Source organism: Osmia bicornis, chromosome 7 (assembly GCF_907164935.1).
Source record: "Osmia bicornis bicornis chromosome 7, iOsmBic2.1, whole genome shotgun sequence".
Taxonomy (NCBI): domain Eukaryota; kingdom Metazoa; phylum Arthropoda; class Insecta; order Hymenoptera; family Megachilidae; genus Osmia; species Osmia bicornis.
Window position 1 is genome coordinate 4125163 of NC_060222.1, and position 20715 is coordinate 4145877.

The following is a 20715-nucleotide window of genomic DNA, read 5'->3' on the forward strand; positions in this document are numbered from 1 at the left end:
ATAATTCTTGAAAGCAGCAACCGTCCCTTTTACTCGACGGAAATGTAAGTGTAATTACGAAAAGGTCCGCTGATACGCCATGTTTGCGGAGCTTGAAAATTCCAACGTCCACTGACCATCCATGGGTTGGAGGTAACGCGGTCGTTCAGCTCCTCTTGGATCCGCCTCCGTAGCCCGCATACTCTCGTTATAACCGGTATTAATAATTCTGCAACGAACAAAGTAGAAGAAGCGACGAAAAATGGTGCATACCCGTTACTCGGCATGAAGAAACCGTGTTTTACGTCTTCCAGCCGGTGCTTTATTTTAACCATACCGTTGTATCCGAAGCCCTTCATCCAGCTCCCCAGCACCAGGTTAAATGAGCCATAACTCTGTTGCGTGTTGCTCGGTAACGCGTCTCCCTTGTCAAGAGGGGAATTCACGTCGACGCGCTTTCTACAATAAATAGACGCGCGCCAATTTGCTCGAGATGCCACTTTCCACCGCGCGGGTTAATTAATCGTGGTAAGCGCATCGGGTAAATAACGAGCAGCTGACCGATTCGCGAAAATTCTCATCCTTTAGGGTACCTTCTTTGGACAAACGAACGTTAATTCGGCGTTAATTTAAAAATTTTTTTTTTTAATTAGAATTTGCACCGATAGAAATGTACGAATAATTGTCAAAAGGGGCCGGCGTGCGTTTCATGAACAGCCGAAACGTGCTGGAAGAAATTCTGCATATTTCAGGTTATAACCGAGGAGGATAACAATGGTGGCACGGCGTGTCGCATACCGGATAACAAGATTCTGACTAGCACCGAACGCGCACGTACCTCTTAAATTACTTCGTCCTGAATACTTCATTGACATTTTGGCTGCGACTCAAGTGCGGAAGCGTGTTAGAGCCTAGTATTTAGACCGTGACAGGATTTGGACTGTGGCTGTCTTGTAATTAACGTTCCGTCCTTGTAAATCTGCACAATCGACTCGTTCCGCTTCGAGTCACCCTTTCGAGGGTAATTCGGACGTGAATCGTAAAAAGGTCTTAGGAAATCATCGATAAAAGGGAAGAATATTAAAAGAATATTTCACCATGAAACGAAGGAAACTTACCGTAGCTTTTTCATTCGCGAAATGTTTACTGTGTGAATTTCAGCGAATTGTCTTTGAACGTAGACATCTGTATGAGCGATCCTGGTCTTTGATCAGAGTGCAACGAAGGGACAATTTTAAATTCCATGTATATTTCGAAAACGAAACGGCAGATTGCCAGATGGTAAAAGACTGTTCGATTCTGTTTGGTATATTCAGAAGGTCTAATCTTTTTTCAAGGAAACTTGTGTTTTGATATTTTTACTTTATTCTTTCTGTGGTGTTTCCTCAGTGGTTGCCGTTTCCTTTGAGGATTCGAGGCGATCGCGTTTCCAATCTTTAATAGCATCCCAAAGGAAACGAAAGGGATATATTGGAGGCAATCCATGGAATAAAAGTAAAACACACGTCGATTGAGTGCAATGCTGACAAATGCGAATCGTCTCATAGGTTTTTTTACCAAACGATACTCCTTTGCCAATGGATATTTACTTTACTTTGAAACGTGTATACAGCTTGATTATATTACTCGTTTATGATTGAAATCCCAATAAACGAGCGGTTTATGGCGAGCACAATACCGGTTGTTTGAAACTTGCTTTCTTCTTTCTGTTCGTTCATCCTTGCAATTACTCTGTAACACGATGAGTTTTACGCCAGGGTGCGTGCGCGCTTTTCCGAATAAAATTTCTTTCTTCTTTTTTTCCTTTTTACATCGCGTGTGTTTCATATATAACATTCCGTCCGTCGCGTCGTTAAAGAAAGAGAAAAAGTGCAGACCACATTTATATTAAATCTTCACACTTTAGGGTGTTAGAAACCGCACACAGGTGATAATAAATATTAGAATGGTGCAAATGAATAATTTCAGTCGTATAAGGGTTGCTTTTGAAAACTTCTCTCCTCGTAGAAATAAGAAGACTATTGTTACATCGATTTTTATTCACGTGGCAACGGTGTTTGAATTTTTCCACGATGCTCCTTTTCAGTCAGCAGTACTCGGATATACCTGACGGTGTAAAACGAATTCGCAACGATAGAAACGCGAGTAGGAACACCCCATGAATTCTAAATTAAAAACTTGAAGGAACAACGCGTTGCACATGTTGCGCATTTCCGCGAGATTACAGCTTCATAAAATATCGATGGCTCCGGTCTCAGGTTGCTCTCGAGCAAAATAACCATGCACCGGCTCGATCGATACGGCGTTAAACTACGAGCAACGCAACTTAATACTATCCCGTAATACGCTTTACCAGTGATCACGGTGCATACTGCGGAATATGATCGATAATGGCAAGACTGCGATTTATACCGGAATAGAGAGGCTCGTATGGCCAGCAGCGCGCAATTGAAACCTTCGTCTTTCACCGTTTGATCTATGCACGGACGTGCACACGAATCCCCGGCCATTGCGCATTCAAGGGGATGAACGTTTTATACGGAATAATCTAGTCGATTCGGGAGAAGAGGCGTTCTATAAACTTGACCGTTATCCCAAGTATTATCGGCCATTGATCGAGCATTTGGAGAAAATCAGAAATTCGAGGTGAAATAATCTACAACAATCTTCGTCGTATTACGGTTCGACCGACGAAATGGCTCGATCGAAAGGAGAATGCTTGGAGTTTCAGCGAACGGCACGAAGGAAATAGAGCTCTTTGAAAGCCATTGTCTTAACGGAAAATGGAGACAATCGTGACCGCGTAGTAGACAGGCGTTTCGCTCGCGTCTGATTCCGTAGCCGGGGCACGAATGTTCCGAATAAATCAGGGCAACCGGTTGCGAACACTGCGCATCTTGGAATAAAAAGGCGAATAGAAACTAGTTCAAAGCAGTAGAAGAGACGAAAAGTAGAGGGGTAACGGGATGAGACATAAAGCTCATCTCCTGATACGACCAAAAGCATCTTTTGATTCGGCAAGCTCTTACCTTGGATGCCTTTTTCTCGAGCGACAATGATTCTCCAGCACACTTCCACAACCATCTTAGTTTTGTAGGTTTTCCTGAATACAAGAGAATCAGAAAATTGTGAGAAACAAAGGAATTGAAAGCGCGAGCTTGAAATATCTTTGCGAGGCTGAGGTACACTTTGTACTTGTGACAGTAGAGAAAACATTTTCATAGAAAGAACGCATTTTCTTGATTTGCAAAATAATCGAGTCCCTGTGTAATAAGCTTTGTTTTAAAATTGCATAACGAAACATTTACAATATTGTTGCAAGATTCTGTATGTCCCGTATTATGATTTTCCTGTTCATAAAGGGTTGACGTGTCATCAATTACCGCGATATTCGCGCGCAATTTGCTCGTGTTTTTGGTCGTTTAAGCGAAACGTTCGGGGAATCAGCGATCGCTAATTTGCATTGAAACAATAGCCGGGCTGTAGCAATGAAAGTTAATTCGATCGACACGATTCGCGCTGGATTTAATCTTCATGGTTTGTGCGTTCGTTTTCCAGGTAAACGGATCGTGGAGCTTGCCCGGCTTCGTCTGTGACTTTTACATCGCGATGGATGTGACGTGCAGCACCAGTTCCATCTTCAACCTCGTCGCGATTTCGATAGACAGGTGAGCGTTTCAATTTTGTGAAAAATTTCAATTTTCTGTTCAATGATCAGGGAGGGAAATGTTGAGATTCGAAAGTACCATTAATTTGTAACCCTACTCTACCTTGAAAATCAAATATTTCTCGTCCACGTTGCATTCGTTTTATTTGCTAGAAGATTTCGCAACAGGGATCGTCTGGAGAGGGAAAAAGAAAAGTTCGGAAAATCGTGGAGATGGGAGAAGCTGATTTAACCGGCTTACGTGACAGGAATAACGTTTGCGGAAGGGTGAAAAAGGAAAAAGCGGGTCTGAGGTTGCCTTTGCGAAGGTAGAAATGAGTCAAAGTCGAAAGGGGGCCGAAGAGAATTTCTGTAAATCAAATCTCACCAACGCCTCGAACTAAATAACTGTTTACCGTGGCTCGGTTTAAAGGAAGAATTCTTGTGTTTCAATTCGTTCACAAAAATTCACGAGCGTCGCGTAATGGTTTCCAAGAGACCTGGGAAAGAACAAACTCGATCGGTTTCGCAATGTTAGGAGAAACTTTTAGAATTCATTTCGCATCGTGGAACCACCGGTACACCGATACCGAACCACGTTTCCCGCGTTTCAATTCCGTTTCCCTTTCTCGGCTAACGTTAAACGCGTGCTGAAAATACACTATTGGTCAAAACTTTGAAACCACCTAATTTGTCGTTGAATTACGCGACGTATCCTCCGAGCAAAACAAATTCTAAAGCTATATGAAATTTCTGTCCACGCTCGGAATGATTTCTTACGAACACGTTAATTGAGTTCCCTAAAATTTATACGTTAAATTATGCGAACGAAGATTAAACGAAATGACCGTACTCTATTAACTATATCTCAACCGCACTTAAATTCATTAAATCAGAATTTCCTTAATGAGTCCCACTGGAAATCCTCCGTTTAATTCATCAGCCCAATTAATCAGCGGTTCTTTCAACCGCGTTCGACCCTACTTTACCTGTTACAATGAGCGTAAATGCTTTCTAAAACGCTTCCGATTCGGCGTGTCTCGCGGTATCGCAGGAAATAGAAATAAATTGGAAAAGCAGATGGAAGTTGAGGGAGGATAGCGGGTGGAAGGTGTTGGCTAGACCGCGTTGATTTGCGGGAACGTAATGCCCGTCAAGGTAGGGGGACAGTGCACGATACGATAGTGAAACGAATTTGAATTGCAGATACATAGCGGTGACCCAGCCGATAAAATACGCCAAGCACAAGAACAATAGAAGAGTGTGGTTAACGATACTGTTGGTCTGGGCGATATCGGCCGCGATCGGCAGCCCGATTGTTCTCGGCTTGAATAACACCCCCGACCGAATACCGGACCAATGCCTGTTCTACAATGCCGACTTTATCATCTACTCGAGCCTATCCAGCTTCTACATACCTTGTATCATCATGGTGTTTCTCTATTACAACATATTCAAGGTAAGATTATCCACTGTTTAAGGGTAGATAATATTCATATGAAGTTGTTGCACAAGGTTTTTTTAATTTTTGGATGGAGGTTGGAAGGAAAGTTGTAAATTTTTGAAGCTTTTCAATTTCTTTCCTTCGTAGTCTTGTTTGAACTGGAGTGTTATATAAATAGGACCTTTTGCACAATCCTAATGGCAAATAAGGAGCCTCGTGATTTCTTTGTTTATATTAAAATAACAATAATAGTTTGAATTAAGATTCGTGTTAGAATAGGGTGTTAATTAAAGAGGAAGGCAACTTTACACAACAGAACGGCTGTAAATTTATTTCTTTTCGCGGTTAGTCCTATAATAACATAGTATCATCCGGGCGAAGTAAAATTGGCCAAATTATACACAGATATAATTTTCACAGCAGCTGGGACAAAGTGTTCTGCGGTTTCTCCGGCGTTCGCGATTACATTGCGGTTAATCATAAATATACACACGCTTGCTTCGACGTTTTACGCCGGTTGGAAAGCGCGGACCATTTTGTTTGCACCGGTGCTTCCATTGTCGCGGTATTAATTGCCGATCGCGCGATACCAGCTCGACGAAACACGCCTCAAATTGAGCGTGATGTAATTGTACGCGAGTAAACGTGGCATGGAAATAATGATCTTCCTCGGTTTTGTGCTTTCCGTACCAAAAGTGGCTGGTTCGATGAAAGTAAGAGACGGTGCCGATCGATTCAAGGAGATCGTTCCTACATTTTCACGGTTTTTACAAGCAGTCTCGTAAAAGCATAACGCGATGGTTTAACGTTCGTGGTAAGAAAACGATATCCCTCGAAGTATCGATATAAAACGTAAAATATCTTCCTTTTATATTCAGTCGTATCGCATCGGTGTAAGAAAGATAGTGTTTCTCATAATGCACCAGCGACAACAAAATTTTCTAATATATCCCGACCGGTTAGGGAAAATATTTTCCCGCAAAATGTCGTAATAAATCCTTCTGTTTCGATATGTGTAGTCGATAATGGATGCCACGGGGTTATCTGCCACGCACGCCGTAGAAAGATTTATTTCCTGCTTTTTGCCGTCGCGTCGTGCCCCCTGATTTATCTTGAAACGACGATTTCAATTTACCATTTACAGGCGCTACGGAACAGGGCGAAGAAAGCGAGGGCCAACAGGAAACCGAATTTGGGCGACATCAAACCGGGGAGTATAATCGAGAATATCGCGCACACGCGCAGGTGAGCCGAAACCTTTCCTCCTCCTCCAAATCGTTCGCGTTCAAAATTTAAAAATAATTAAATAATTTCGATGAAAAGTAACGCGAGGAATCAGTTTCGATCGCGGCTAGGGAGATAATATCTATTGACATTTTGCCAACGTCGCTCTCGTCCCAGTATACAAACGACGAATCAATTTTCCATTTCCCTATTTCCACCGACGAGATCAAAAGAACGCCTTGTTTAAACGCGTTGAATTTATTCCTGATCCTGTAGCCGATCTCGCTTCGCGCCAGTCAAAGACGAACGAGCTTCATCTCGAACGTGTCCCACGCCCGACGATCGAGCGATTTTTTTCAATTCTCCCAAGGTGTAACTCTTGCATCCCAACGAGACGATTTCTCACGAAGATTGCCGTGTCAACGAGCGAGAATACGCTATCAATTTCAAGTATTTGCTCGTTGTTAACAGTAGAACAACCCGTGATTAGTCCGACCATCGAGGATACCTCGAATCGCTGGCTTTTTCTATTTTCTCTGATTGCTCATTATTTTTTTATCAGGGGAAGACGGAGAAAGGAGGTCGAAGGGGAGGGATGTTTTCAGGAAGGGGAAAGTTAAGGCGAAATAAGCCTCCGCCATCCCGGAATAATACCCTTTTCTCGCGCTCTCCGTGCTTCATTTCCGTTGTCTCGGGGTCGGTGTACTTGCCTTGAATAGCCAACTACTTCGTCTCGATTTAATTACTGGCTTTTGTGCCCGTCTGTTCCTAAGTGTCGTACGTTTGTTCATCGATGAGGACCGTGAAGAAGTCTTCGACGACGGTCGACCAGGCAGCACGTAGCCTTGTTTGCTACTCAAGATGCTTTAATACCTACTTTGCCGTTTTTCCTCTCCAATGGAAGAGGGTACTCTCGGGCCATTCGCCTCTAACGAGTACGCTTCTCCTTCAACTTCAATTTATAACTGCTGCATTTCTTTGCCAACTCGCGTATCCTTCATCTTTGATCAAATTCAAATATCTCGGTACACGCAGAAGGGATGAATCACTGTGTTACGGGGGTAGCTTCAACGATATTTCAACAATGACGCACCGCTTTCCTAATTATCATTTATAGCTTCCTTTCAGACTTCCGCAGTTGCCTACGGGGTGTATATACACCGTCGATAAATTAGACTTAGGTGTTCCTCGCGACGGTCACATTTTGGCCATACGAGCGTATCTTCTCCCTTGGGTCCTATCTATTTACCATAACTTCCAGTCTACCTCTCTTTCCCCGAATTTGCCCTTCTCTTAATATCCTCGTCTCTCAATGTTTCACGGTCGTCTGTAATTTTAACGTGTCGTTAATTTTTTATTTTTCAATTCTGCGAAAACTGTGCGGGTCTTCTACATTTCCACATTTATCAGCGTGCACAAAAAGAACGAGTTATCAATTAATCTTCTCTATGGACTCGGATATGAGATTTCTTTCGAATAAGCATAATAGTTTTAGAAATTGACCCGATTTGTAGGGGAAGTTGACCGCGGAATTTGTTGAGTCCACCCGAAACTTTTTCCTTTGTTTTCATCGCCGCTCCTAGGAATTTCGGGAATCGGAGAATTATTAATTGTTCCCCGCGATTCGAGTCGGGCGTATCGGATGGACCGGAGAAACTTTGCACGAGCAAACGTCGACGAGTTGGAGGAGTTATCGTTTAAATTGGAACTACGAGCGCCGCTGGATGTATTCGTCTATCCAATCTGTAATATTACTGGTTACCAATAATCCGATTATAGGAAATACGCGTCCGTTTGCGAACGTCCATATTATACCGATAATACGCCAATCAAATTTCCTGTGTAATTTATATACGTGTCCGCGAACGAAAATTGTTCGTATCGGTAAAAGCTTGGCCATGTTTGAGATTCGTTTGAAACCTCGTTGCTCGTGAAATTATTACGAGAACATGGCGGATGTATTTCAAAGGCTTCTTCTTTCCTATTAATCCCTCTGCTATGATATTTTCAATATTTGCCTCAGTCGGAGTCAATTTTAAAACAAATATCATCCTTGAACGAGCAAATTAGAATTAGAATTCAACCATACCGAAAGCACCAGCCAAATTTTACACGTTTCAACTGTAACTTGCATCACGAGTGTGACTCGGTATTAAAAGGCAAAGGGTTAATAAGTATAGATATCCATTTTCAACGTGGCAGTTTACGTGTCGAAAACATGGGGGAAAAAAGTTGAGAATCACGATCGAAACTCGCATACCAGGAACACAATAGAAAGGATTATAAAAAACACAGAGTCATTACCTAGAGTTTCGTTTGAATGAAAACGCAGGCCGGTAAGGCACCGTGAAAATCGTCCATGAAGGGACGTTTGAACGAAGTAAAAAGGTCGGCTCTTTGTTCCCCGGATGGCAAAGTTTCGAACGAAGTCGCGAGCGAGAGTCCGGGGCACAGTCGCTTTGTGCATGATAGATTAACTTTTTCCCCTTTTGTCGGATTAACGCGCTGAGAAATACTAAAAGCATGCTAAGTGTAGAAGCTTTTTTTAGAGAGCTTTTGACTAAGATCACGTAGTGGGTATTCTGTGGCAAGGTTTGCGGAGACCGCGCTGGGAGCGGCCGCACTCGTGGCTCCTGGTATGGAAGAGCCGACGAACACGGCGTCCGGAAGCAACGAGGACGAGGACGAGACGCCCCTTGATCCTGTCGTGGTCATCTCGAACGACAAGAGTACCGAGTTCTTTTTAGCCACGGTCGTCGAGGAGGCAGCGTAAGAATCCAATAAAGCTTTTTTCTTCCACGATCGTCACACATCGGACGAACATTCGCGCGTCCACGTTTTGTTATACTTTTTACTGTTCGCCTAACAGGCATTCGGTTTTTCCGAAATCTCAACGAGACAGTTTCTCGAGACAGTTACCCTTCGAGGATATAATGAAAAAAGGCACTGATGCAAGAGCCAAAGATTCTTCGGCCTGCCTTTTAAACAGTAAAGTGCCCCTTGCAAAAATGAAGGTTTATTAAGTATACGCAGTATCCTCTACGACGTAACAATTTTGTTTGTCCATTTCCTTTTTTAATAGCTTCGTATCCATAAACTGTTATTATTATACTCTGGCTCTTCCAGCTTTTCTCGGCTATGTTTTACGAGTAGAAACATAGGGCAAAAAGTGTTTTGTAAACATGGACTCGTAAATGCTTTATTAAAGAGTTATAGCAGTAACGTGAAAGGACCTGCTCGTTTACCGTCGTTGTTTCGTTTCGGGACATCGATCATTTCGGTCAATATTAAAAGCATAGTGCGAAGAGAGAAGAACAATATTTAAAGTTGAAGGGAAGAGAAAAACTTTTGCCTCGACCCTGATAAAATAAAAACAAGTTCATTATTATTTCATACTTTTATGAAGACTTCTTCGTAAAATATTTAGCTACCATTCCCAGCTTATTTTTACTCATTAAATTTAGCTCGAATACCAGGGACAACTCTTCGCGAACATTCGTACAGGGAAAACGAAGTCGAAAAGTCAGATATTCTTTTCCCCTCGGCTAAAGAACTTTCTTGAACAAGTTAGCGGGGCGAGAAAAAAGATGAACCGAGGAGAAGAAACAGAAGTGAGGTAAAATCAATTAACACTTAGAACCACGATACACAGAGTAAAAGAGCAGTGTCGCTTTTGAAATGAATTTTCACTTTCGAATCTTGTAGTTCCATCTTAATTGATTAGATCCTCGAGTTAAGATAACGTTGCTTCTTATTTGCCCCCTTATCTTTAACTATCTTCTTCCGTATCCTCCATGCCACGAACTGATCACAGTTTATCTTTCATTAAAAGACGCGTTTAACGGAACAGTTTTCGTCGCTTCGTTAAGCAACGGGTAATGAATAATCATTACAGTTCAATGAAAGATACGTCGAATCCACCCGTTACGAACCGTTAATTCATTGGCGCAAAGAACACGTTCTATAAAAATAGAAACGAACCACCGATAAACTCGTTTCACCGTGAAATCGATTCGTTTGTTTGTCGACTGTCCAGTGGTCCAGCAACTTGGATTGGCAACGCGGTATCGATTAATCGCGAAAGACGCGGCTTCGATCGACCTCTTCGATTCACGATAACAAGAGAAAACAAGGGGAATGGAGATCGTCGCGATAAAGTAAATAACGAGTAGAGACAGGAACGTACGATTCGTTTCGTTGATGAACGAACAATAGCGGCACGAGTTGTGCGTACCTCGCGCTGAATTTTCCGAAAGCTCGTGAAAACTTCGTTCGGGAACTAATTCATTGTTAGAGGAAACTGCAGGACATCGAATGATTTCGATCGGTGATAAAAAAAAATGTCAACGATCATTGGCACTCTGAAATGTCTACACGCGTCGATAGAAACGAAAGGCTTAAACTGTCATCGCTAGTTTCGTCCTGGTAGCGCGAGTCGTGCGTGAAGCGGCAAACGAAGCTGACCGTTCAAAGGATTCAAACGGGAATGCGGTTACAGGGAATAAAACATGGCTGAAGCGGAAAACTCGAATGTTCGTCCCTGTGATGGCCGGTCGAACGCGAAATGCCTCCGCTCTGTCAGCGTCAGGAGCCATTGCCGGAAACGGTAAAACAGCTGGCTGGAATGTTACTGATACTCGAATTGCAGTTGTCGTTTCAGCGCAGTGGCTCAAGCTCAGCTGGGCGGAACGCAGCACGCGAGAAAGGACTCAGGATACGAGGGTGCGGCGAGCACCACCCTCGCTCAGGAACAGATGGAAACGAATTCCAGTCCGAGCCCGAACCCGCGAATCGCCTCGGCTCCGTCGTCCTCCACTTCCTCGTCGCCGCCACCGAAAAGCGCGATCATCAGTCAGACCTCGCAGTCGAAGAAGAACGGCGCCGAGACGAACAAACAGGAGCTGAAGAGGCTAAAGAGCGCCAGTGCTCTTCTTCCTCTTCAGCTCGGACGAACTCCCAGCGTGTTGTCAGCCTCGTCTACCTGTAAAAAGGATAAGAAGAACGCCGCAGCAGGGTCCCGGTTCACGATATACAAGGCCAACAAGGCGAGCAAGAAGAAACGGGAGAAAAGCTCCGCGAAAAAGGAAAGAAAAGCTACCAAGACTCTGGCCATTGTTCTAGGTAAGTATAATTTACTTTTGTATAATTTATAATTGTTTTTCTGAAACTCAGAAATTTTCTGAACACTTTTTTTAATTAAGGATTTATATTAAAATGGTCGCATTAATAGTGAAGTCATTAGCGACTCATCACAACAGTTTATAATTGGCAATATTGTTATTATCAAATTACAATTTCAATATTTTTCGATTTATTTAGATTCGACTTTAGGTCTTTTATTATGTCACATTCAGGACAGTTTTCTTTTGCGACGAGCGAAACGAGGGCTGTCGAATTAATTTTTTCTTCCGGTGTAATCGTAAAATTTCAGGTGTCTTTTTAATCTGTTGGCTACCGTTCTTCACCTGTAACATCATGGACGCACTCTGCACGAAGCTTCAAGCGAACTGTCAACCGGGCGTCACAGCTTTCATCGTGACCTCTTGGCTAGGATACATGAACAGCTTCGTTAATCCTGTAATTTACACTGTGTTCAATCCGGAATTTCGCAAAGCCTTCCACAAGCTGGTTAGCTTTTAGACGAATCTCCCCGCTCGACGTGCCGTTTATCTCGAAAGGAAGAACACAACGAGGCATTGGACAATCGAACAGCTCAACGTTTAATTCGACAGAAGGTATTTACTGTGTATCCAAAGCTTTTTCCTACTTTTATCGTTCCTCCTTAAACGTAAGCTTGAACGAAATCACTTGACGCGATTGTTTCTACAGAGAATTCCTTTTTCTATCAATTTTCTTAGGGAGACAGAACGAATTTCTTAAAAAAAAAAAAATAAAATTAAGCTGCACATAGTCCGCGAATTGTTTGATAGAAATCTTCAGACCACCGTTTATATTCTCTTCTCGTTATTCGTCGTTATTCGAGTTCCTGGCGACGCGGATATCGAAAGCAGCGCGCGTCGATGTTAGAGCCGAATTACCAAATAAATATTTAGGCAAATTAGTCGAGTAAGAGGTACGCGAATTAACCGGAGTACTCACGGTGTCGGGCGATCGTTCGGGGATGAAAAGGAGAGTATAAAGATGAAACGGTGTAGACCGGAGAAAAACAGCAGATTGCACACAAGGTTGATGGAACGCGTATTTTTCACGAGCTGGTGAACGTTGTACCGTCTATGTATACTTCGTTGGATATTAAATATGCCGTGACAGTATTACCGTAGCTCGTAAGGTATAGCAATATTTTTTGGCTCATGAACCGAAGCGCCAGCTGTTATCACGATAAACTTGCACGTTCTTGCGCGATGCAGCGTGACTCGATGCATTTCCCTTGACTGCAACGTGATTCATGAATGCAACATTTTATCCTCGTTCCATTGTCATTCCATTTATGAACGATGTCCCGTGGTACTTCGAAGAACAAGCCTCCAAGTTTCTTGCACCTGAACGCGAAAAACCATGAAAACTGACATTTGGAAGATTGTTCTTCGATCTTCCTTAAAATCCGTTCTCTCGCGAGGGGAAAATTCTTTGTCGAACGTGATCGAAACGAAGCATTTCCAATCGAGATTTACCGTATTGTCTATGCGTTAACTGCACCGAAAGCTTCTCGACCGACTCGGGAGGAAAGGAAAATCGATAGGGGAAAGGCGTCTGCTCAGTTTTCTGCCTCCCCTTCGGCTCCAACAGCCTCGAGGAATTTCTCGGTAAAGACAAACATTGCGAGCTCGAAACTCGTTCGACAGGGTAAATGCAGGACAACACGGACGGTGCATCGGGAACACTTGCATGTCCGCCGTATCGATAGCTCCGCTTCGTGTTGCATCCTCGCGAACAGGACCATCAAATTTCCCGCGACCGAATTTTCAGACATATCAATATAAATACGAGACACGATACCTGACTGTACATTGGCATCCAGAGAGACCGTATACGCTTGCAGGCGTACAGGCTGTTTCAAAGTTAAATAATCAAAAACTTCAGGTATACAAATTCTATTTCAAAAAAGGTATACACGTTGAACAATGCATTTCATAAAAATTGCCTCACTGAAAGTGAACCAACTTCATAATTATTCTTACGTCCTTCTGTGTCATTTTTCCTCTCACAATTCGGGTCTGTGACTCGTAGAAATTTGACAGTTTAACTTTGGAACGTCCTATATAGATATGTGTGTGTATGCGTGCGCGCGATTGTTAAAGAAAGAAAACGCGAAACAAAGGGAAATAACAGTCGCGTTTCAAATGTGGAAGGTTGACGAGGAAGAAGAGGTTCGCGTGAGCCGCGCCGTTGCAATAACGTCTACAATCAAAGCTTTTTACTCTATATGGGTTCTATGAACGCGCTGTATCACTTAGCCGTAAGCTTCCGATGTATATTTGTAAATAACGTAGAAAATAACGAATTGTTCGAGCTGATCGCAAGAGGCGATACCGGTCGATTGCCGCTAAACAGATAGATATACCACCGCAATTATTACGTATTAGGATAAACGATAAATGGTGTCGCTAAATGGCTAGAAGTGAAGAAATAGGGAAAACTTTATCCTCGATAAATTGTGATAAAAGTTAGGTTCTCTATCCTCGGTTGTACCTGATTTCGAGATTAAATATTCCGATGATTTATGACCGTTTTAAATAGTTGGTAGCTGGACTCGTTTAACTTTCAAGCTTCCCTTCGTCGATGAAATCTCGCAAACGTGAACGGACGGAAATTAAATCTGGATTCAGGATGGCGGGCATCGCGCAGGATCAAAGAACGACGTAGCTTTCCGTTTACATGAATTTTCTTAATTCACATGGCGAGTTTCTGAAACCGGTAGCCAGGCAAATTCATTTCGTTAGAGAAAATCTTTGCCGACGCGACGCGCTGAACAACTTTCCGCCCTTTTCGGTAACGACTCAAGGAACATTTCGCCCCGTTATTCGAACCGGCGACATTTTCAAGCGCGACACGATTCACGATAGATCGCACCGCGTGCCATTTCACGGCGTCGCGACGCCTCGCGTCGCTGAGATAAAGGAACCTTACCGTGGAGCCTGTGGATTATTAATCGGCCAACTTCCTATGCTTAGCTCTCCCGATCGTTAACAGCGAGTTAATAGCGAAACTTCCGAGGATTTATCACGGGAAACTTGAAAAAGATCCGCTAAAAGTTTACTTCCACTTCTACGGGAACAGTTTAATCGAAACGCGAATCAACAAAAATTTGTCCTCTTTACAGGATGCTTAAAAGGAAGTGTTCGGGACTTAGGAGATTGATTGGTATAACTTGAAAAAAATTCACTTTCCGTCGAATAGTATCCACCTTTTTCGATGCTACGTTTCCTTTCGACCGACGAGTTTGCGACGAAGCAGACGTTCGATTTTTGAAAAATAAATTACATTCATTTGCTAAGTGTTTCCGCTTCGAGCGAAACCAACACGCTTGCCTGTCGTATCGCAGCTGGAAAAATGTTGAAAAAGATTTCTACGATCCTGCGTGGAATATCGCTGTATTTTTCTAACCCGCTACGTTCCTTTCATTGTATATATTAATGTGTACGTACCACGGCGAGTGTGTCTGAATTATGCAAGGAAACTTACGCGACTAGGCGTTGTACATCTGTGTAAATATATTATATATCTAGTCGAGAAAGAGCGCGAGAGTGTATACGAATGTCTGCGAAGGAGTTTCCAAGGATTCAAATGTGAACTCTAGTCGAGGAAACTTTCAGGAACGAGTCATTTCGGATGGGGTTGTTCCCTGCCTCCCTCGGGGCGCGAGAATACCAACCGTACGTGTGAAGAAAGACAAAGCCGATTAGGTGAATAAAATCAAATGAAAGGATTAAGTGTCCATTGAGAAGGAGTGCGTGTGTACGTGTGTTAAGTGAGCGAAAGAACTACGTTTTTCCTATGAATTTCTTAATTATTACTACGAATGGTCTATACAGGGCATAGATGTAAGAGACGAGTCTTTAATTTGCCGAAATTATGGTTAAGCGAAAGAAAAATGAATATATAAAACGCTGTATGTACCGATGGCAATACCTATACATATTCACACGGACACGATCATTCAGAAACACGAGAAATCGAACACACGGACACTTGTTAAAATTAATAAAACATAGTATAAATTACGTGATCCACCCTGTTTCGATTACTTCTGATGACGAAGAAAGAAGATTAAGGTAAGAGTTTCTGTTTCTTCTTTATATTTCATATTTAATATCGAGGGACAAATATTATTATAGCAAATACTGTAATGTTTCTAAGGTAGAAAGTTTGATGAATAAGGCGAAAAGAAGAAGAATGTATGACGTCGGTAGAAGTTATTTAAACACTACGTGTTAATGTTATTATGCAAAGATCAATATTGGATAGTGAAATTGAGAGGAACTCTGGAATCGGTAAATAAAAGAGGGAAATGGATTGGAAGAGAAAGTTAAAGCGATATTTCTGATGAAGGAGTGGTCTCTGGAGAAGGTTTTTTTCAAGTAACAAGTCATCTCTGGTAACAAACTTTTATTTCTATTACCAATATAACAAATTAAATTACATACACGCGTACTATTATTTATCGTTAAGACTAAACTAAATTTTCTTAAACTTTGGCAGTCTTATAATTAAATACAATACGATGCTATAAGAAAAACGTATCATCTTGAGAATCGTCAGAATAGTTTCTACGACTACCAAAACTGATGACCAAATGGAACCTGTAATAAAAAGGTAAAATTTTTATTAATTTAATATTTTTTGCCTCATTTTAAAGTTAACATTTAATCAACCCCTTTGGGTAATCTATACACTTCCGAAGTTCTTAAGTTACAATTAATTTAAATAAGAAACTTTGGTAACACTGAATATTCTACTCTTCTCCATTTACTTTTCGCGTTACTCGAGGATGCAGTAAATATTTTCCTTGCAAACTTATAACAATGTTGCTGTTAATTAATATCGATACAAGTTATCAAACTTGAGAAATTTCGATGGCGTCATTTTAGGGACACGTGATTTGAAATTTTAAGGGTAGAAAAATTTGATATCGAGTAATTCAACCCTTAGTTGCTCCGATTTCTTCTCAACTTTCTTAGCGTATAAAAGCAATGCAGGGTGGGTAATCGGTGAGCAAAGAAAACATCTGATATTCTGAAAACTCGAACCCGTTACTAGAGACTCAACCATGAGTAATACGAAGAATTAGAGCAAACCGAGCAGTAGAATTAATAGAATCGTTGAATGTAACAGGATGGTTGAAGCGTCCGTGAAAATAACTGTGAACGTCCGTCTCGCGGGCATCCAGCTTCCAGGTGGATGCTCGCAATTACTTCTGGAAAATTTACCTTGGAAAGCGTGGAAAGCTGGTGTCGCGGTAATTCCGGCAAACTTAAGCCCACTTTTGCGATCCCGAGCTCCAAGGACCGTGGGGGTGGATTAGGCGAGCGTAAGGTGTAATCTATGCCACCGAAGCCGCCCAGCTGCAGCTGCAATCCTGCACAGAACCGCACGCGTTTCGCTGGTTAGACAGGATCCAAGATGAACGGAAAAGGATCACAGAAAGGTTCTTCTAACCGCGACCGATTAATCAGACCGACCGACATTTTTGGCATTTGAAAACTTTCGAAAAATCTTTCCTTGCCTCTATTGATTCATCCATCATACCTGTGGAGAACGGATTGCTCCTTGCCGGTTCAAATTGTCGTGTCTGGTCTACGTGTTGGAAATTCTGAGCAAAGTTCAAAGTTGGTATGCTGGCGGGAACGGTTGTCGCTATGTTGCCAGGTATGCCCGAAGCTATGCCACCGCTTAGCCCGCCGGATAAACTGTTGAACACGCCAGTAGCTTGGCTATCCGCTAAGTTCGACGAAAAAGTTGTGGACAAGCTATTAGATCCTGTGGAGAAATCGAAGTACAGAGAATTAATTTGATGAAAAGCCACTTCGATCCTTATCCTCGAAATCATTGTAGAAAATGAGAAGCAATGAAGTAGTCGTGTTGCAATTGAAAGGTAAACGAAACCTTATCGATTACCTAAGGGAAGAAGAGGAAGAGAAGAAACGGAAGAGTCCTGAGTGACGAAGCTCGGTGTCCTCGGCATTGTCACTGGGACGTAGTTGAGAGTCTGCAGAGGTCGTGAAACCGCTGACAAAGTTGCAATCGGTACAGTTGGCAAAGTGAGCTTCGGCTTCTCGGCGAGGGTGGCCAGCGACAGGTAATTCACAGTTTCTGTCGACGGGGTGGATGGTTGGAAAGATAGGCCACGGTTCGATTCCTGTTGCAGCAGATAGTTCAACAGAGAGGTCTGCAAGTTGTTCTTCAGACTGTTCTTCGACTCCGCCGGAAGTACGTAGTTCAATACCGGGCCGGGTATCTTGTTATCCAGACTATTGCTCAATACGTCGGGCGACACGTAGTTCGATAGCAAAGTCGACTGCTCGTTGATTTTCAACGGGTTTTTCTCTTGCTGCGACAGCAAATAACTGAGCAGAGACTGTTGCAATTTGTTCTTCACGGCCGGAGAGAAATAGTAAGACGACGGCGTCGTGAATTTGGACGATTGGAATTCAATCGGCGAAAAAGATCTGAAACAAAAGTGATCGAACGATACTTTAATACGTTCTCTGTCTGCGTTTGTAAAATCCACAGGAAATCATAGACTTGATTGCGAGCAAGAGAACCATTTCGCACGTTCGAGGATCCTCTCGAAGCCCGAGGAACGTAAGTTCTCGAAACGCGTGTCGATAGTGGACAGATGAAGATGGCAGAAAAGGTCACAATCAGTGGAGCAGATAATAAATGGTGACAGTGCTATTACGTACTGTCGTCCGAAGGATAAGACGGGAGATTCGGTGGCCATGACAGGTGGTAAGCTAGCCTCGGTGGTCAAAGCCGGCATCTCTGGATGAGCCAAGTTCGAAGATTGCTCCTCACTGACCGACATCGGCGAACTGGTCGTGCTAACTTCGGCCAACTGAAAGCAATTATTAATCACGCTGAAATATTTCATAAAATCGTGCTACTATTTTCGCACCCCGTCGTGGGAATCCTCTCCAATAAACTCGCGAACGAATCGCAGAGACAGAGGGAAAAGAAAGGTAGGAAAACGTTGCGGAGAGATATCGTTAAGCGTGCGGAATTGAATACGACAGTGTGATATACGAAGAGTATATTTCGCTCACCGTATCGGATTTCACGGTTGGCATTGTCACCGTATGCGATCCCTTCAGCGAAGCCATTTTCGGCTCGGAAGTTGCAGACGTGTGAACTTGGCTGATAGCTGGAGCGACCGAGGAGACGTTAGACTGTAGCAATGGTACGTGGGTGGTCGTAGGAACCATCGACGGTGTCGTTGTCGTGGATGTTTCCTCGTTCAATGGCGAAGCGTTCTGGTACGGTGAAACCGGCGGCATAGGAATATAACCGAGACCATGGTTTCCTGTTGAAACGAACGAATCTTTCCTTTACACGCTAACCTTTGGATACTTCTATTCCAAGACACAGTAGCACTCAAAAATGGTGATCATAAATTTTTATTATCTTACCATGCTTTAGATAGTCGGACTCTTTCGAAAATTCTTCAAATTGCTGTTCCCTGTAAGAACTAATTGGTTTGTCGTACAAATCGGCGAACCGAAAGTCGTCGCGAAAAGACGGTTGCTGATAAGAATATTGATCGTTTAGGGCTTGATCCTTAAGGATCTCGTTCTTAAGCCTCGTCTGATCCTTGAACGATGCTCCATCGGAGAAGAACGATGACTGTCCCTTGTAATTCGAAGTATCCCTGAAGAACGAGCCGTCGGTGTAGAAAGGTCGATTTTTCGGTGACGAATAATCTCTCGGCAACGATTGATCTCTATAGGACAGTTGTTGGGCAAACGAGGACAGGTCTTGTCGATAGGGTCGATGCCGGTACGATTGATATTGTTGAGGATGGTACGATGTTTCCCGAAAAGGTTGATGTTGCTCGCGAAAAGATAGACCTTGCCTAGCATCTGGGTAAGGTGGGAAATTTTCCAAGGCACTGTTTCTTCTTTCTTTGTGGCCAACGGTGACAGCCACCGCTATCGCGACCATGATAACCTGAAGAAACGAATCAATTATCTCCGTCGTTGTCACCGACAGACGAGCGCATTAAAAACCAACGACTCACCAGCTTCTTCATTTTCACTGTCCGGATTGAAAATCTCACTCGTGTCGATGTAACGAGGGAACCATAGGGTGATACGAAAGTTACTAAATCACTAACGACGATCGTCTGCGATCGATCACTATCGACGATTTTCTTTTATAGCTTCGAAACGAGAGGGAAAACTGCATCCCTCGTCTTTTTCTGGTTTCTCCGTCTTCTGGTTTGCTTCTTCTTTTCCAGTTCAGGTACGAAACTGGTAATTCACGTATGTCGAGCGCCTTTCTCGATCTACGGCAGGTTCATTGCCAGGTACACAATAGGTCAGACATATTCCTCTACGTGGAGGTAGCCAAGATAATTTCACGGTTTCAAAATGAAACGTTTCATTCTTATAAGTTTTCACTAGATGAATGATATAAATTTGTTTTCATTTTCAATGGAAAGAAAGAAATGAGATAATCAGTTTTGCAGCTGTGCATATTCGCACGTTGTGTAATTAGCTGCACTATAATTAGAGTAATTGTACTGATGCAATTTATTTCAGTTATTTCGCCGTTGACCATCGCGCAATGTGATATATTTCTCTTCCGTATTTTAGAACTTAATATACGTGAAATTTGTTTCTTTTTTTAAATATTTATCGTTACGTAATAGCAATGTATTTCAAGGATACCAGGCACGAAGCAGATAACAAGAAATAGTAAATATTTCAAAGAAGATTACACATAAGTGGCAAGTAATTTACGGAAATTCATTTTCCAAAATTCAGCGTCACGTTGCCACTGTTTATCCTGCAAATATTTGTTGCAAGAATCCCATAATTCCCGGAGGGAATTCATTACAGGGTTATTACAAACCATGGAGAATGAGCTAAGCGTGATACAGATTAAGAAATATCATTGATAAATGTTTAAACTACGAAATGGTCTAAAAACAAACAGTTTGCGAATTAAGCCGAAAAAACTTTCGCATCGCATTACCGTAAATTTATCAGGACCTTAGCGAGTGTATACGAGAATCTTTTTACAAAGAGCAATTTTTCTTATCTCGTACGAAGCACGCTTCTAGCGTAATTAGCAAATATCGCTTTGCACAGTTCGATCGATCCATCTAAAACCTTTTGCTCATTTTTCTTCTCGAGCAGTGTCAGACTTTCGTTTAAGACTTAAAGATAGGGTAATAAATTCTCTGGATACTCGGAGTAAATACCTATCAGTAGATTCTGTACCAACTGATCAGTAAACATAA

General features: G+C 42.5%; 2 protein-coding genes across 6 annotated transcripts in view; one reads left to right on the forward strand and one right to left on the reverse strand.

Moving 5' to 3' along the window:
• Positions 1 to 14203, forward strand: part of LOC114873579 (dopamine D2-like receptor) — a 99181-nt gene extending 84978 nt beyond the window's left edge. For 2 of the 5 annotated variants that reach the window (XM_029182045.2, XM_029182034.2), the window contains exons 3-8: positions 3538 to 3647; positions 4832 to 5084; positions 6214 to 6314; positions 8868 to 9062; positions 10942 to 11414; positions 11725 to 14203. In XM_029182045.2, coding sequence (XP_029037878.1) covers positions 3538 to 3647; positions 4832 to 5084; positions 6214 to 6314; positions 8868 to 9062; positions 10942 to 11414; positions 11725 to 11933 — 1341 coding nt within the window. In that variant the 3' untranslated portion in view covers positions 11934 to 14203. Of the gene's footprint in view, positions 1 to 3537; positions 3648 to 4831; positions 5085 to 6213; positions 6315 to 8867; positions 9063 to 10941; positions 11415 to 11724 lie in introns of those variants that run through there. The other 3 variants (XM_046286434.1, XM_029182055.2, XM_046286435.1) reach the window with 3 other exon arrangements.
• A 1824-nt stretch (positions 14204 to 16027) lies between these two features.
• Positions 16028 to 19500, reverse strand: LOC114873993 (cell wall protein RBR3-like). The gene is made up of 8 exons (XM_029182839.2): positions 19489 to 19500; positions 18881 to 19418; positions 18518 to 18774; positions 18158 to 18309; positions 17370 to 17920; positions 17001 to 17231; positions 16682 to 16830; positions 16028 to 16054 (listed from the first exon to the last, which is right to left on the reverse strand). Exons 1-8 carry the CDS (start codon positions 19498 to 19500, stop codon positions 16028 to 16030), a joined length of 1917 nt encoding a protein of 638 aa, XP_029038672.2.
• Between the last annotated feature and the right edge of the window lie 1215 nt (positions 19501 to 20715).

Excerpts from the sequence above, each read along its gene's own strand:
- LOC114873993 (XM_029182839.2), bottom strand. Across the intron at positions 17,921-18,157 it reads GTCTTATCCTTCGGACGACA|ATCTTTTTCGCCGATTGAAT; the intron begins GTACGTAATAGC and ends CTTTTGTTTCAG. Across the intron at positions 16,055-16,681 it reads AGCTTTCCACGCTTTCCAAG|GTTCCATTTGGTCATCAGTT; the intron begins GTAAATTTTCCA and ends TTTTTATTACAG.